Here is a 14388-nt window from a genome sequence, read left to right on the forward strand (position 1 = left end):
GCAAGAATTTCTACTGTAAACTGCAAACTGCTGTTCATAAATAAAAATGGAGAGTGATCATATGGGCATCTTGGTTAAAGATGACCGTGAAACTGCAAGATGATGTGGCATGACCATAGACTGTATTGAGCAAGATTTTTTTTGAAAGAGAAGGAAACCACTGTCCAAATAATCAACTGACTAAACTTTTAGTATGCTGTCTGTAGCTCCTGTCCCTTCTTTTGCATTTGTAAGAAGCACTGAATTAAACAAAATGGGGAATAAGGGGCCTCATTTAGAAAAAAGACTGAAAGAACTTGATTTCAATAAGCAGAACAAAGGTGCACAGTGCTATCTGTAAATGAATTAAGGAGGCACACAGGGACATAGAAGAGTTACCAAGAGAAATGACAGGTTGGGCAAGAATAAACAGTATAAAACAGGACAAGAATAAATTTGCTTTGAAGACTACATGACTCCTGGCTTTTAACAGTCCTTCAATGGAAGTAGCTATAGAGAGGAAAATTTCCTTGTAATCCTTGATTTTTAGGAACCTCACTGTTTTATGTATCACCAGCCCACAGGATGTAAAACAAGATGTTTTGCAGACATCTTAATAGGTAGTTTCAGAGAAGCTTTGAACTTGTGCTATGACAAAAAATATCTGGTATCCTACAGTCAACTCAAAATGCTTCACAAAATAGATGAACTTTAACATTTTTTGACTTAATGTTAGTAAAATCAAACTCATCTACTTATATGGCGTACTTCTGTAAGCTTGCACTAGTAGAATTGTGTTTAATAATTTGAGAAGGGATTCAGTCAGAACTGTAAGTGAAATTAAGCATCAGATTTTCCAAACATTTAGACTACAAACTGAAGATGGAGGCTACTTAAGAGAGCTCTAAGAATCTAAAGATGTAAAATTGAGATTTGTCTAAGTAAGTTTTATTTGAGTTTTGTCGTAACTAAAGTTACCATATGGTAAAATAATTTGCAATTCTCATCAATATTGTTTTATTTGTTATCAGGGTTTGTCTTAAAACAAAGGTGTTTTCTCTTATTTTTTTATTAGGGGGATCAAATGAAAACGGAAGTGCACACCAAACCTCAGATTCTGATGGAACTTTTATTTCTTACAGGTTGGTAATTTTTTATATTTATTTTCTAATTTTAAGAAGGTTGACTTTAATAAGCAGCATAATCTATTTAAAGTGAAAGAACATGTCCTGTACTTTAGGAAGATTGAGCAATCTAAATTAAAACAGTGGACTGAAGAACGTGAAGGATTTAATTAAGGAATGATCTGAAAAGTTGTTTTCTGAATTTCTGGTTTTTTTACTATTTTACTATATTACTATTCAGCTTGCTTAACTAATGAAAGTACAGGATATTTGTAAGGCTAAATATTTTTAAGGGTCTTTTTTTTTGTTTTCTCCAAAGTATGCAGTAAAGTAGAAAGTCTCAACGAAACTCAGAGCAACTAAGCTAAATGTTGAAATATTCAACTTATCAGTGGTCACCTTTCTGATCTTCTCCAAAGTAACTGAATTATGGACCATGTGGAACTCTATTTGCTCATTATTTCAGGTCAAAAACCAAACCCAGGATTAATTAAATTTGAGGTTCTTTGATAGGAAAATAATATTTCAGTTCTGTTGGTAGTAAACACCAGCTTAAGAAACACGATGCTCAGTAACTTTTTGCAGCAATGTCACTGAGCTTGAGTCTTGTTTGGGTACATACCAGAGGGTGTCCTGTGCTTGAGAGCACAGAAAGATAATCAGCAGGTATGCAGTTTCATCTTTCACTCCTCAAAATACTTCCCTTCCTACAAAAAAAATCTTTGTCCTTGTGACTAGTAAATTAATAGTATGATTTATGCTAACTGGAATGATTACATCTGATTTTGATGTTTAAGTATGGTAAAACGAAACAAGCCTACCACATGATTATTTTGGAACCATTTAGTGAACTGTGTTGGTTGGCATCTTTTTCATGTTTTGTTTGTAGTCTGTTGGAGTGTGTACTTCAAAGAGGTGTAGTCAGGCAGGAGGAACCTGCCTGTTTGCCTTGGCCTGGTTGCAACCGGCTGGGCGGGGAATACCACACTGCGGTGCAGGCGCCGAGCTGGTCATGAGGAGCCTTCAGGCGTGGGGTGGCAGGGAGGGACACAATGCTGGAGAAACCTGTTGCATGCTGGAGACTGAGAGATTGCCAAGGAGAGCAAGGAGCAAACAGCCTGATCTTGAGGATGTTGAAAAGAAAGACTTTTTGTAAGGACCTAGAGGGAACAGCAAAGAGTTTGCTGCGATTCAAACACCCAGAGGAAGCTTCTGGACTGAGAGCAAGGTTGGAAAAAAGGGTGTGCCTGCAGGTACACGGTGGGACTGGGGAGGTCTGATTTAGGTATCCTAGTAAGTCAACTCTAATGAAATCTACTTTGTGATGACATAAAGCTCTTCTAGGGTAGTTAGCATGTTCACTGTGATAAAAATATTTTAACAGATCCATTTCAGGGTTCTGCCTGACTCTGTTTCTTGTCGTATTCATGTTCTCTAATGTGTGCAACATACTATATGTGTTAAAAGAAGGCCTCAAAAATACAAATCAGAATAATCTTTGTGGGTTTTAGGTGAGAAGCATATGTAGATACAGAGGCCACAAAGCAGTCTCTGAAAAAGAGGCAAGATAGAATTTAGCCAGATGAACAAAAGAAAGTTGAGAGCTCTATCTGCCATTAATTCCAGGACACTTATTCCTAAAAGTCATCAACTCAAGAGCTCCAGCTGTTGTACCTGCCAAGGGGTAACACTTGAAGCAGCCAGCTTCATCTGGGCTCTGGTTCCACGAGAGTGGAAGCTGTGGAGCTGGGGTCTGACCCCTTCTTCCTGCCCTGCTCCACTCATGCAGTAGCACTCATCTCTCAGGGAGCTACAGAGCTAACCCAGCCCAACCTGTTCATTCTTCATAGGGAGAGTTTTCTGATCACTTCTATCACAGTGTCCTCCTGCCAAAGCTTCAGATGGGTATCAGTGCCAGTGGAAGGAATGTAGCTAGCATAGACAGCTAGAAATAAGTGGGAGGACAGAGCGTGGTACCACTTACTCAAATCAGCCTAAACCGCAGTGAATCCTCAGCCATCTTTAATGCTCCACAAATTAAGAGGAGGTTAAAGATGATCTTTGTATCTCCATATTCCTTAGTCCAAAGCACATATAATAAATGTGATGTTTTCTATGAGTTCCACTGAATAACAGTTGTATTCTGTCAGAGAGGATTACAGCCCAACTTAGAAAACTGAAGTTAATTCATCTTTTAAAAGCAGTCCCATATACAATTTCCAGAGTATTCTTGTTATAAATTAAAGGCAAGATGATAAAGCAAGACAGTAGAGAAGGGGGGGGGGGTGTTGGGGAGGTGTATATGTATACATATATACAAAAGAAACCTCTGACTTTTAATAATTGGCAAGCTATCACTGTTACTAAGCAGTATTACAGTGTTTGTGGTGTGTAGTGAATATTTGTTGCACAGTGGCAAGTAACTCCTGTCATACAATGAGACTGGCTGTAAAGTTGATGATTGGGTTAAATATTGTGTTGATAGTTGTAGTTCTAGACTGCATTAAGTAAAAATGAGCAGCTAATACCTTATGAAAGATGAAAAGTGAATCCTAAACTACCCTGAATGGTAAGATGGTAAATGTTATTATTTCTTTAAGGACTGATTAGAAATTTTGACTTATTTAGAATATTGTCAAGGAATATTGTTTCAGTAAGTTAATTTGGTAAAACTGATCATAGTCTTGTTTACCCAATGTGTTTCAGTCTGCCATATTTGAAAAAGACTGGCTAGTGAATTTTTACCCTAAAAGAGGCAAAGGCATCTTTGGGTTGTGGTAAATATTATACATGCAGAAGGCTAATGCATAAAAAAATTCTACTGCAGATTTTTACTGAAATAAAAGTTACTTTATATTTTATCAGTAGCAGGCCTTTGCAATTTATTAGGAGAAGAGACAACTCCAAAAATATTTGAATGTGAATATGTTTTGTTATTAAATTGCTCTTAAAAGCATGTTAGTTTTTACAACAATAAAATAAACCCCAGGGGAGGTTACTTGGTTGCCACACTTTCTATTTTAAAGGACAACTTGACACTCTCCAGTAGAAGACTCCAAGTGTGTGTGTGTGTGTGTGTGTGTGTGTGTGTGTGTGTGTGTGTGTGTGTGTGTGTTAATAAAGGATGACAGATCATTATCCTTTGATATATTTATGATGCTCCAGAACTATTTGTATGGTTTTATTTTTAATATGATGGTGTCACCTTATAGTTTGTGACTCTTGCTTGTGTTGATCATGGCACAGATTTAATGCTTCACGTGTTCAGATAGTGAGCATTTCCCATTAGGTCATAAAGTTTGTAAGTAATGTAAGGGAAAAGCACATGTGACTGGCACGTATTTCTAAATATTCTATGAGTTTATGAATGTGTCCTGTCAGGTCACAGAAAATTTTCTAACTGGTCTTTAGGGTCTGATGGAATTATTCTTTGTGGACTTGGGAGAAAGCATTACTAATAAGAAATTATGAAAATTATTTCCTAGAACCATATCATCAAAATTAGAAGTTCACTATTTGAAACATTTGAACAAGGATTTAGACATACAGTAACTTTCATCTTTAATTTGTAAGAAACTTAGGGAAAATATTTGAGTTCTGATCTACCATATTTTTTTACTACTACGGTTAAAGCCTTTTCTGGATGTCCAATGGGCCGGACTTCACCAAGAGGGAAAAGAAAAATAGGTGTGGGTCTCTAGTTTCAGTATCTGCAATGCAGTGCCACTGAAAAGCAGAAATACTGTCTTTCTCCTCCCTTCCCAAGGGCAGCTGACCTTCTCCTCGCCAAAGAGGTGAACCCCTTGCCAGCACATATGACTACAGACTATTACATTAATCTGTTTAGCCTCAGTACCAGCTGCTTGCATGTTTTTAATTATCTTATTAGATGGTATAACAGTGACCTATGAAATAAAATGAAGGTGAGTATTTTTTAACTTTATTTTACAGGCTATTTTTCTAAATATATTTTAATGACCTAATTATGACTTTTAGGGAGAACCATTGATGCAGACATTCAGTTTGGCTGATAGAATCTAACATCTCAAGGACACTTATTTTCTTCCAAGGTGGATTCATACATTAATACTGCTTCTAATAAATATATAGCCTAAAAAAGCTCACTTTTCATAGTCGTGTTGTTAACTTACTTTATGATTCTGAGACCCATGACTGCTGTGCTGGATAGTTTCTTAATACATCTCTGCACATGTATGTAAGTTTAATTTCTACATCACATATCAAAATACAGTTCTTTCCTGTGTGGCCTGAACTAGATGACAAGGGATGATTGCTCAGAGTTCTGGGTTATGTAGACACCTTCTGCTCATACTTCAAATAGGCAGAAGATCTAGTATTCCATTTCCATTTTCTTCCCCTGACTTCTTACAGATTCTGCTTACCAGATGTTTCCTTTCTTGCTGCAAAAAGGCAATGTGGTCCTGCTGGCTGTGGCGTGTTTCTTGTGTGCCAGCCAACTGCAGGACTGATACTGAGCATACAGAAGAAAAATGGCAAGGGGTGCAAGCTCTTCCTCCTTATTTCTACCCCTTTCCAGAAGTGGGTACTGAAACCAGTTTGATTCCTCTTTGACCTGTGGCTTTTCTTGGCAGTTGAGACAGAAACAGCTACGTAACCTCCATCTTCCTATGTTAAACATAGTGCAAAGATTTATACAACTTATATACCGCCCCCCTTGTGGAAAAATTTGCCTTAATCTATTAGGAAGCAACCATTTTCCATCTACACAAGCCTATCTGGTCTTGTTGATACACAGATGATGTTACTTTATTGTTTTAATTTTAAGCCACCCCTGTGCAGTTATAATCTTATTTTTCCTAACTTTGTTCACTGTGTGTCCTTGCATAATCAAGACCTGTAAAGAACAAGCTTGTTTCTATTGGGTTTTTCAAATATTTTGAAGTACAAAAATTTGGGAACAGAAGGCAAAGCAGTGAAGTTGGCACTGCACCTTCAGTCTGTAAAGAGAATTCTCAGTGCTTGAATCCTTCCTGTCTTTCCACGAGGAAGTAGTAAAAGTGGTATCCATGTTTATTTTGTCTTACCTCAAACCATTTGCTAGATGCTGTTCTGGTTGATGCCATTTATGTGCAAAGAGGCCTTTTCAGTATGAGGTTGATTTTTTTTCTAAAAGCCTGTAAACTCTCTCCTTGAATTTTGTGATTCTTCTAAGAGATTGTCTTTGTAATGTGCTAAGAATCTTTTTCTGGATGTGGTATTCTGTGCCAGTACTCTCATTTTGTCCATGTTTGTGATGTCGTTAGAAATTCCATCTTGCAAATCTCTGTTTTCCAGCAAGAGACAGTGACTCTTTGCACTGATCACAAGTTCCCTCCAAAGTTTTTTTTCTCCAAATCCTAGAAGATTACTGTCATACCTATTGCGAGCTTAGACTTCTGGTTTTCTCTGAAGTTTTTTAAAATTACTTTCCTTTGTTTTCCTGTTTAAGGAGACTTACATAATATCCATCTCTGTCTTGTCAAATTTCTTTTATTTACTACTTCCTTCCACAGCTGATCCTCTCTACATTCCTTGCCTGGTGTCCTCAGGAACTGGCAAATGATGTCATAAGACAAGGAAGACTTAATTGTCATTAAGGAACTGAAAACGTATATGCAATTTACTTTTTCTAAGATACAAACATTTCAACAGATATAAATTGTGGATTTTTTTAACTTTTCCAATGAAAATTACATTACTTTCTAAAGAAGTAAAAATGGTAATATAGACTTGCTTTTTGTTTGTATGCAATGTGATAGGGGAAAGTAAACTTAACAAAATTAGTTAAAGCTTGAGATACTTTCAACAGAGAATCAGAAGAGAAGAATTGAGTGCCAACATCTTTTATTGGCAGAATGGTTTTTTTAGTGTATTGGTCGTGAGAAGGAAAGACTTAGTACAAGAAGAGAGACCATGGAAGAGAGAATGGTAGTTTCTTTCTAACTTGCATAGAAAGCAAGTGTAAATTTTAGTTTACTCTTATTCAGTTGTACTCGAAAATTGGCATGTATACTGATGATACCATATTCAATTGATGCCATATTTTCCCTTACTAATGTTTAAAGTGTTCTTCATTATGAATTTCTTTTCCACTCTCAATGGTCTTTGAACTATCATAGCAATTCGGAGATGTGACTGAGGGCTGGAGGGAAGCAAATGTCACTCTTGTCTTCCAGAAGGTTGGATGCAGGAGGATGCAAGAAGGATGCAGGAAACTAGGCCAGTTAACCACACCTTGATGCCAGGAAAGGTGATGAAGCAACTGGTATGCTGAGGGCTGGCAAAAGGACCCAGGGGTCCTGATAGGCGTGAAATTGAACATGAGGCACCAATGCACCTTTGCAGCAGAGAAAGCTAATGATGTTCCGGGATGCATTAGCAAGAGCGCTGCCAGCAGATCAGAGGTGGTGATCCTTCCCTTGTAATCTGTATCTGGAGTACTGTGTCCAGTGCTGGGCTCCCCATTCCAAGAAAGACATGGACATGCTGGAGAGTGTCCAGGAAAGGGCCACTAAGTTGGTGGAGGGACTAGAGCATCTCTCCTATTAGGAAAAGATCAGAAAGCTGGGAATGTTCAGCCTAGCAAAGAAAAGGCTCAGGGGATCTTTTCAAAGTCTCTAAGTATCTGAGTGGAGAGTATAAAGGAGACAGAGACAAGCTCTTTTCAGTGATGCCTAATGACAAGATCAAAGGTAATGAGCACAAACAGAGATACATGAGGTTCCATCTGAACATCAGGAGGGACTTTTTCTACTGTGAGGGTGACAGAGCACTGGCACAGGTTGGGGCATCCCCCTTCTTGGCTGTATTCAAAAACTGTCTGGAACTGGACGTATTCAGAAACTGTCTGGAAATGATTCTAGACAGCTGGCTGTAGTTGACCAGATGACCTGCAGAGGCCCCTTCTAACCTCAACCATTCTGTAGCCCTATTATTCAAACCCCTGAAAATGGAATTACTTTGTTTTAAGTCAGGAGGAGACATCTGTGGCAAGAACAGAAGAAAGAAGGTCTGTATTCATGAAAAATACTATTTTCTAAACCAAAATTCAATGCTAAAGTAGATAGCATGAGCAGCATAGCATATGAGGTCAGAAATATCAGGCAGCAAAAATTTCAGAAGTATTTTGTTCTTCTTTTTATGAAAAGATTTTCTTCTTTCATTAGCATCGTTAGTCCCACAGTAAACTTGACAAAGAAAGGGAAACAATTTTGGGGGCTGTTGTTGAATTGCTGTTATGATTTTCATTTTGACCCCAAAACTTTTTCACATTTCTGCCTTCTAACACGAAATCTGGCAATAATGAATGTGAAATATTTATTGAAGTTCTGAAGGTCAGTGGGTCTGAGTAATGAAATGAACTTCATTGTTATTCATTCAAAACTCAGAACTCACATTCTCTTTGCAGAAACTTGACTAACACTGAAAGATGAATGGCATTGAATTTTTTCTTGATGCTAAGTACATGTTTTAAGATCTTAATCATGTTGGCATTAGCTTTTAGTTCACGAGATGCACAGTGACATAAAAGCAAGAACATTTGTCACAGAACTGAGTTGTCTGTGTTTAGCAGCAAGAGAACCTGGAGAGGATCAGTTCTGTTCTGAGTACTACCTCAGTGCTCCCACGAGCTCAGTGGGATTTTGTATTAAAGAATTGTGTACTACAGCTTTGTAACTGAACTACTGAAGGTTAAACCAGATATTGTGATTTTTCTGCACTCTGCTCAAAATACATCTGATATGTGATTTCATTTTGGTTTATAAAAAGCAAGCAATCAAAAAAACCCACAACTTAGAACAGTATGTAAAACTTGAATGGAAGATGGCAGGTTTGAAGAATTAGTTTTTAATCCAAAGAAGCTTGCAGATAAAAGATTTTTGAAAGTAATGTACAATTAAAATAAATCTAAATAGCAAAGAGTTGCTTTTAGTGAATCTACATGGTTTTCACTCATGAAATCACTCATTTTCTTATCTCATTGCGTGCAAAACGGACAGATTTACAAAATTAAGATGGAATTAACTGACTAGAATTTTGCATTTGTCACCCTGCACATCATAAAATCATCCGAGTTTTGAACTTGGGTGCATTATTGTTAAGTATTGCCATAAAGGTGTGAGTAACCACAATGCAAGTATCTCCCCTCTCCCTATTACATCTGGTTTTTAGTTGGGTGATTTGTAGAGCTGTAGCTTTTAACTTCTGTTATGTCCTGCAGGAAGGTCTTAACTTTCCTTTTTCTCAAAGAATGCCTGTCTTTTTGTATAACACACAAAATTCACAGAGCTCTGCTTAGCTGTGGGTATGAGTTAGCAAGAGGTAAAACAGCAGAAGGTAACTATAGTCAGGAGAAGTAGAAAGTAAATGTTCTTCGTGTATATGCAAAGGATTTCAAAGGTGTTGAGGAAATTTAAACTAGAAAGCTTTGATCCTGCAACTAGCAAACTCAGTTACAATATAAATATAAAAATAAAAATAATTGAACATAATATCTACATTTTGCCTCACCATTCTGTAAATGCATGCATAAAGTAATGAGTAGAGGAAAACAAGCTGGTGAAATTTGGACTCTGAAATGGCTGTAACAAGAATTCTTCTACGAAAGTTAAACCATTAAAGGGTTGGAAATTATGTGCTTTCTCAGGGCCAAACCTGGCTCTTGGACTGAGAACCACCAAGGTGAAGTGGACAATTTGGAACATGGAGAAGGGTATCTCGGGGTTCTGCATCGGACTCAGTGCTGTTAGGGAACGTGGTGGCAAAGCATCCTGCTGCCACTGCAGCCTTATTTCAGTTCCCTGAACTGTACTACAAACATGCCAGTAGCTTAAAGAGCATAGCTCACTAATAACTAAGTATTTGCTGGAATGTTTGCCTTAAGAAAGTGATTTTACCTTTCTTCATGCGAACCTTTTTAATTTTTGTTAAAAAGTTTTTTTAACAAAAAAAACCTTTTGTATGTCAGCCAAAAGTAGATGAAACCTGAACTGTTTAGAAAAATATGCCTTTTGAATGTTCAGCTTCTCAGCAACATAACCATGCATATTCACACTTACATGGCTGTTAGCTCTGCCCTGTATCCTGAGGCAGGACTTTGAGAAACAGAGGAAAATACATATATTTTCCAAGCAGATTGGTAAGCTTTCACATTAAAGCTGTCAAGTGGATTTTCAGGGTAGCAAATAAAAATCTGTGTGTTTCAGAAATGTTTTTTAGAAATTCTACTTCTTATTACTTGATGATACCTTTCAATTGTTTTTTTCCCCTTTGTTTTTATAGAATTAACTCTGTCTTTATTACATTCCTGGCAGTTACCTCACTTTTTTCTCAACTGTTGATTTTATGGCATAATAAATAATACAAATGCTGCATGTTTCTTGGATTTATGCAGTATGTTTGAAAAGAACTGTTGCCTCTATTTAAATGTAGATATTACTTTCACTTATTAAAGTTCCTATCAATAAATACCTCATATTGCAAAACATATGACACAATAATTTGAGAATTTGTTTTCTTTCTGATGCCCTGCTCAGTAGCCTGTTGCTTCATTGAGTGCCTCTTGGGGAGCCAGGTTTGGGTCTAAACATTTTTAAAAGCATGTTCTGAAGATGAACAAAAAACAGTATAAAAACATGAAATTGGCTTTTCTGGAAGCACACACACCATTATTTTAAGATGATTTTGCCAATACTAGCAGCACTGCTCAAGCATTTTCTTTGGATCTCTTATGAGGCTATCCATTTTATCCTTTAATATTCATGTAGAGAGTGGCATAAGCTTGAGATTTAGATTGAAATCTCAAATATGTATGCAAATGTTCGTACCTTTCGTTAGTATTGCAGTATTCTGCTTTGGACTGAGAAATATTCTTTGTTATCTAAATGTTGTTGTAAGTATTAAATTGGTCTTGTTTCATCATGGACACAAAAAAGGATTTCAGAACTTGGCATGGAATATTTTAAAAATGAATGAGACAAAATAATGATACACACTGTCTAATGACCTGATAGATGCTGGTTTCTTTGCTACCTGCAATTTCACCTGAAAGTGAAGTAGTTATGGACAATAATATTTACCTGAGCCCCTGCAGTCACAGAACTGAATCTTTGCCCTTTTTCAGTGGTGTATATTATAGTTTAGTGTGGCTGTTCACATTTTTACATTTCTGTGAGTTTTAGTGTCTTTCACCAACACAGAAAGAACATGTCTTGCAGAATATACCACCTAAGGAGTCCTTCTGCTGTGCCTTTTGCAACCGGACTTGTCTATCTCGTGTTGGCCTTTTTAGCCACCAACGCGCTTGCAACAAACGTGGGTAGAGCCCTCCCCAAATCTTCGTTCACGAAGCCCAGCCATGATGTTGATTGTCTTCCACAGAGTTTGGTGTTGCCTGAACATCATAGTACAAAAATACTTCTTACACTAGCTTTAAACTTCAACAGGATCTGCATTCTTGCATATCACCAGCTTTATCCTCTAAATAGGTAAATGCAGAAGTTAAGCAGCAGTAATTACTGTCTATGCTATACCACTCTTCCTCAACTGTATTTCTTCCTGTTCTGAACAGAGTGTTTATTTTGAAAGGAGCTTAGGTGGGCTGTCATTCTTTTCTTCTACATATCTATGCTTGATGTATTGGTTTTGCCATTATGCTGCAGATTGAAATTTAGCAGCAGAGCCAGAGACGGATGTTCTGCTTCTGCCTATCAGTGGAAGAAACTCTTTGTTACCTCTCTCCAACACTGCACCAGCTCACTGTCTTTACTAAGATGCTAGACCTTAGGTATACAAATACCTTTTCAAAAATGGTATTTAAGTGCACATAAAATTTTACTTAGACTTTCTGATGTAAAGTGCTGCTCATTGTGCTCCCTTCTAATAGTCAATTGAGGGAGACATTTTTGTTCCAAATCTTTAAACTTTTATATATGAAAATCTGATGTTTGTAATTGTCTTAACAAGAATCATATCCACAAATCATTTCCTGTTGGAAAGAAAGAGAAAAATATGCTTTTATATATGGTTTGCTCAGAGGTCAACCTCATTTCTTATAAGAAAGAAAGTGTGTGTATTACAGCAGACCACGCTTTAAAATTTTTTGGCAGAGAGATTTAAACTTTTGTGGGTATGACATAAGTGTATGTTTCATAAGATGGAAAGGAACAGATGAGAACTATGAACAAATCTTGCAGAACGAATCTGCAACCGTCATCCCTTCCATTGATTTGCCTGCTTTTCCATTCATACATATTGAGCACTTTTCCCACTTTGAAGTCATGCAACTGTCCCTAATTCATGCCAGTAAATATTTTACATTGGACAGTTATTGTATAGATATAGCATGAGAAATTAAGTTTCTTAAAGAAATGTTGATCCAATAATTTTTTCCTCATACAGGTCTTATATTATGTGTATCAATTATTATGAATAATAGATATATACATTTACAACATGTACAATAGAATATTAGGCAGAATAGTTAAATACGAATCTAAAATGAAAAATATTTATAAAATAATCAGAAAACATTTACCTTTGTTTTAATTGTACAACCTAAAGGTGGTATTAACACCTGATTATGCATTTTATTTTCTAATTTGATTAAAAACAGTTACATGTGCTTATTCATAGTTTAGGTGGTTCCAATTGGCTCTTGAAGTCTTTCACTTCAGTAAAGCAAATGGGGTGTGGCAGACTCAAGTTCCAGGCTTCATTGCTCATTTCACTTTGACCAATGGGTTTTTTGCAATCCTGGATTAACAAGGCTCTTAGTTATTATTTTGCATAGTAGGGCTATATAATTTTAAATATTATCTTTTTAGAATTGATTACTTGTTGATATTACACAGTGTCACCACTGTTAAAGCAATCTCTAGAATTGTAAAGCTTATTTTATTAGCCTTCATTCAGAATATTTGAGATGTGAATTAGTGAATGCTGTTCAGAAAGGATTTTAAGTATCATTCAGCTCTACTAAAACTGAAGCAGATTCCAGCTTCCAAATAATTTTTTTTTCAGTTGCTTATAACTTTTTTTTAGTGATCCCAGCAGCCAAGGGGGAATGCAGAGGAGATATGATCTTGCCAAATTTCTTTTGGCTGTTTTAAATGTAATTTGGTTCAAAACATGTTCGGAATTGCATTACAAATTAAAAAAAAAAAGGCATAATATCTGCCCTAATACAATTTCAGAAGTGTTGAAATTACTTTCTTACTGTGTAGCAATCGCATCCAGCAGTTGGTGAGAAAAATAACCTGAAGAGTTTCTTTCCTCTCTGCTCTTTCTCTTCGGAGTCACACTGGCTGAAACCTTTTGCTAACTCAGCTGACACACCGGCATTTTCAAAGACATTGTGGGAATGTCATCCACTTGGAGAACAATGTGAATAGCTTCAGAGTCTGACCTGTTGTGTGCGCAGGGGAATGTGTCACTCTTGAAACATAGCTACCTTAGGGAGGCAGCTTGGCAGTAGTTGTAATGGCCAATGATGCTACAAAATTTACAATGGCAAATGAAGAATATGATATGTGATAGAAACAGGAGGGTTATTTAGATAGGCATAATATACTGTAGTTACTGAAGTATAAATGACTGCGAAAGAAAGGCCCAGATTTTTCTCAAGCTGTGTCTGCTATATACCATACGTTGTATTTAAAGGAGACAGAATCATGGTAAACAGTCGCAGGCAGCTCCCTGCAGAAGATGAGGATGTGTGGGAGACAGGGAGACAAAAGTTACCAGATAGTCTTTCTGACTTGGATAATGAGGGATGTGGTGAATGAAGGAAGCTGCCCCCTACCATTGGAACAACTTGCTACTCTTTCAGTCATTTGGGGATACTGGCATTTGGGAGAAGCTAAGGGCAACCCTAAGCCCTGCAGGCTATCACAGCTTTAGTCATCTTTACCCTCGCTTTTCAAAGTAATTAATAATCAAGATCCAGAAGTAAACAGACTATTTTTTTTATTTGGGTTTTTTTTTAGAAGATGTTCCTAGCTGAAATGTGGTACATTCACAAACACAACACTTTTGGTCTTGGCTTAGATTGTGAGGTTGCTCCTGTCACAGAGAAACATGATAATTATTTCCTGGCTAGCCAAGTCCATTCCTCAATGATTCTCAGCGACTCTTATCTTATAATTACGTTTTAAAAACCTCACTCTCACAATTCCGCTTAAAAGACTGAAAACTATATAACTTCATCTTGCATATATTATGGGCAATTTGCAAAACCAAAGTTTGCTAGTACTTGGTATAACCC

General features: G+C 36.9%; 1 protein-coding gene across 8 annotated transcripts in view; it reads left to right on the forward strand.

The window, feature by feature from the left end:
• The window catches only part of TBC1D5 (TBC1 domain family member 5), a 318415-nt gene that overhangs the window by 159341 nt on the left and 144686 nt on the right, over window positions 1–14388 (forward strand). For all 8 annotated transcript variants that reach the window (XM_051808278.1, XM_051808281.1, XM_051808276.1 and 5 more), the window contains one exon: window positions 1055–1121. In XM_051808278.1, coding sequence (XP_051664238.1) covers window positions 1055–1121 — 67 coding nt within the window. The remainder of the gene's footprint in view (window positions 1–1054; window positions 1122–14388) is intronic.

Source organism: Manacus candei, unplaced genomic scaffold (genome assembly GCF_025592945.1).
Source record: "Manacus candei isolate 608988 ecotype Guabito, Panama unplaced genomic scaffold, ASM2559294v1 h1tg000072l, whole genome shotgun sequence".
Lineage (NCBI taxonomy): Eukaryota > Metazoa > Chordata > Aves > Passeriformes > Pipridae > Manacus > Manacus candei.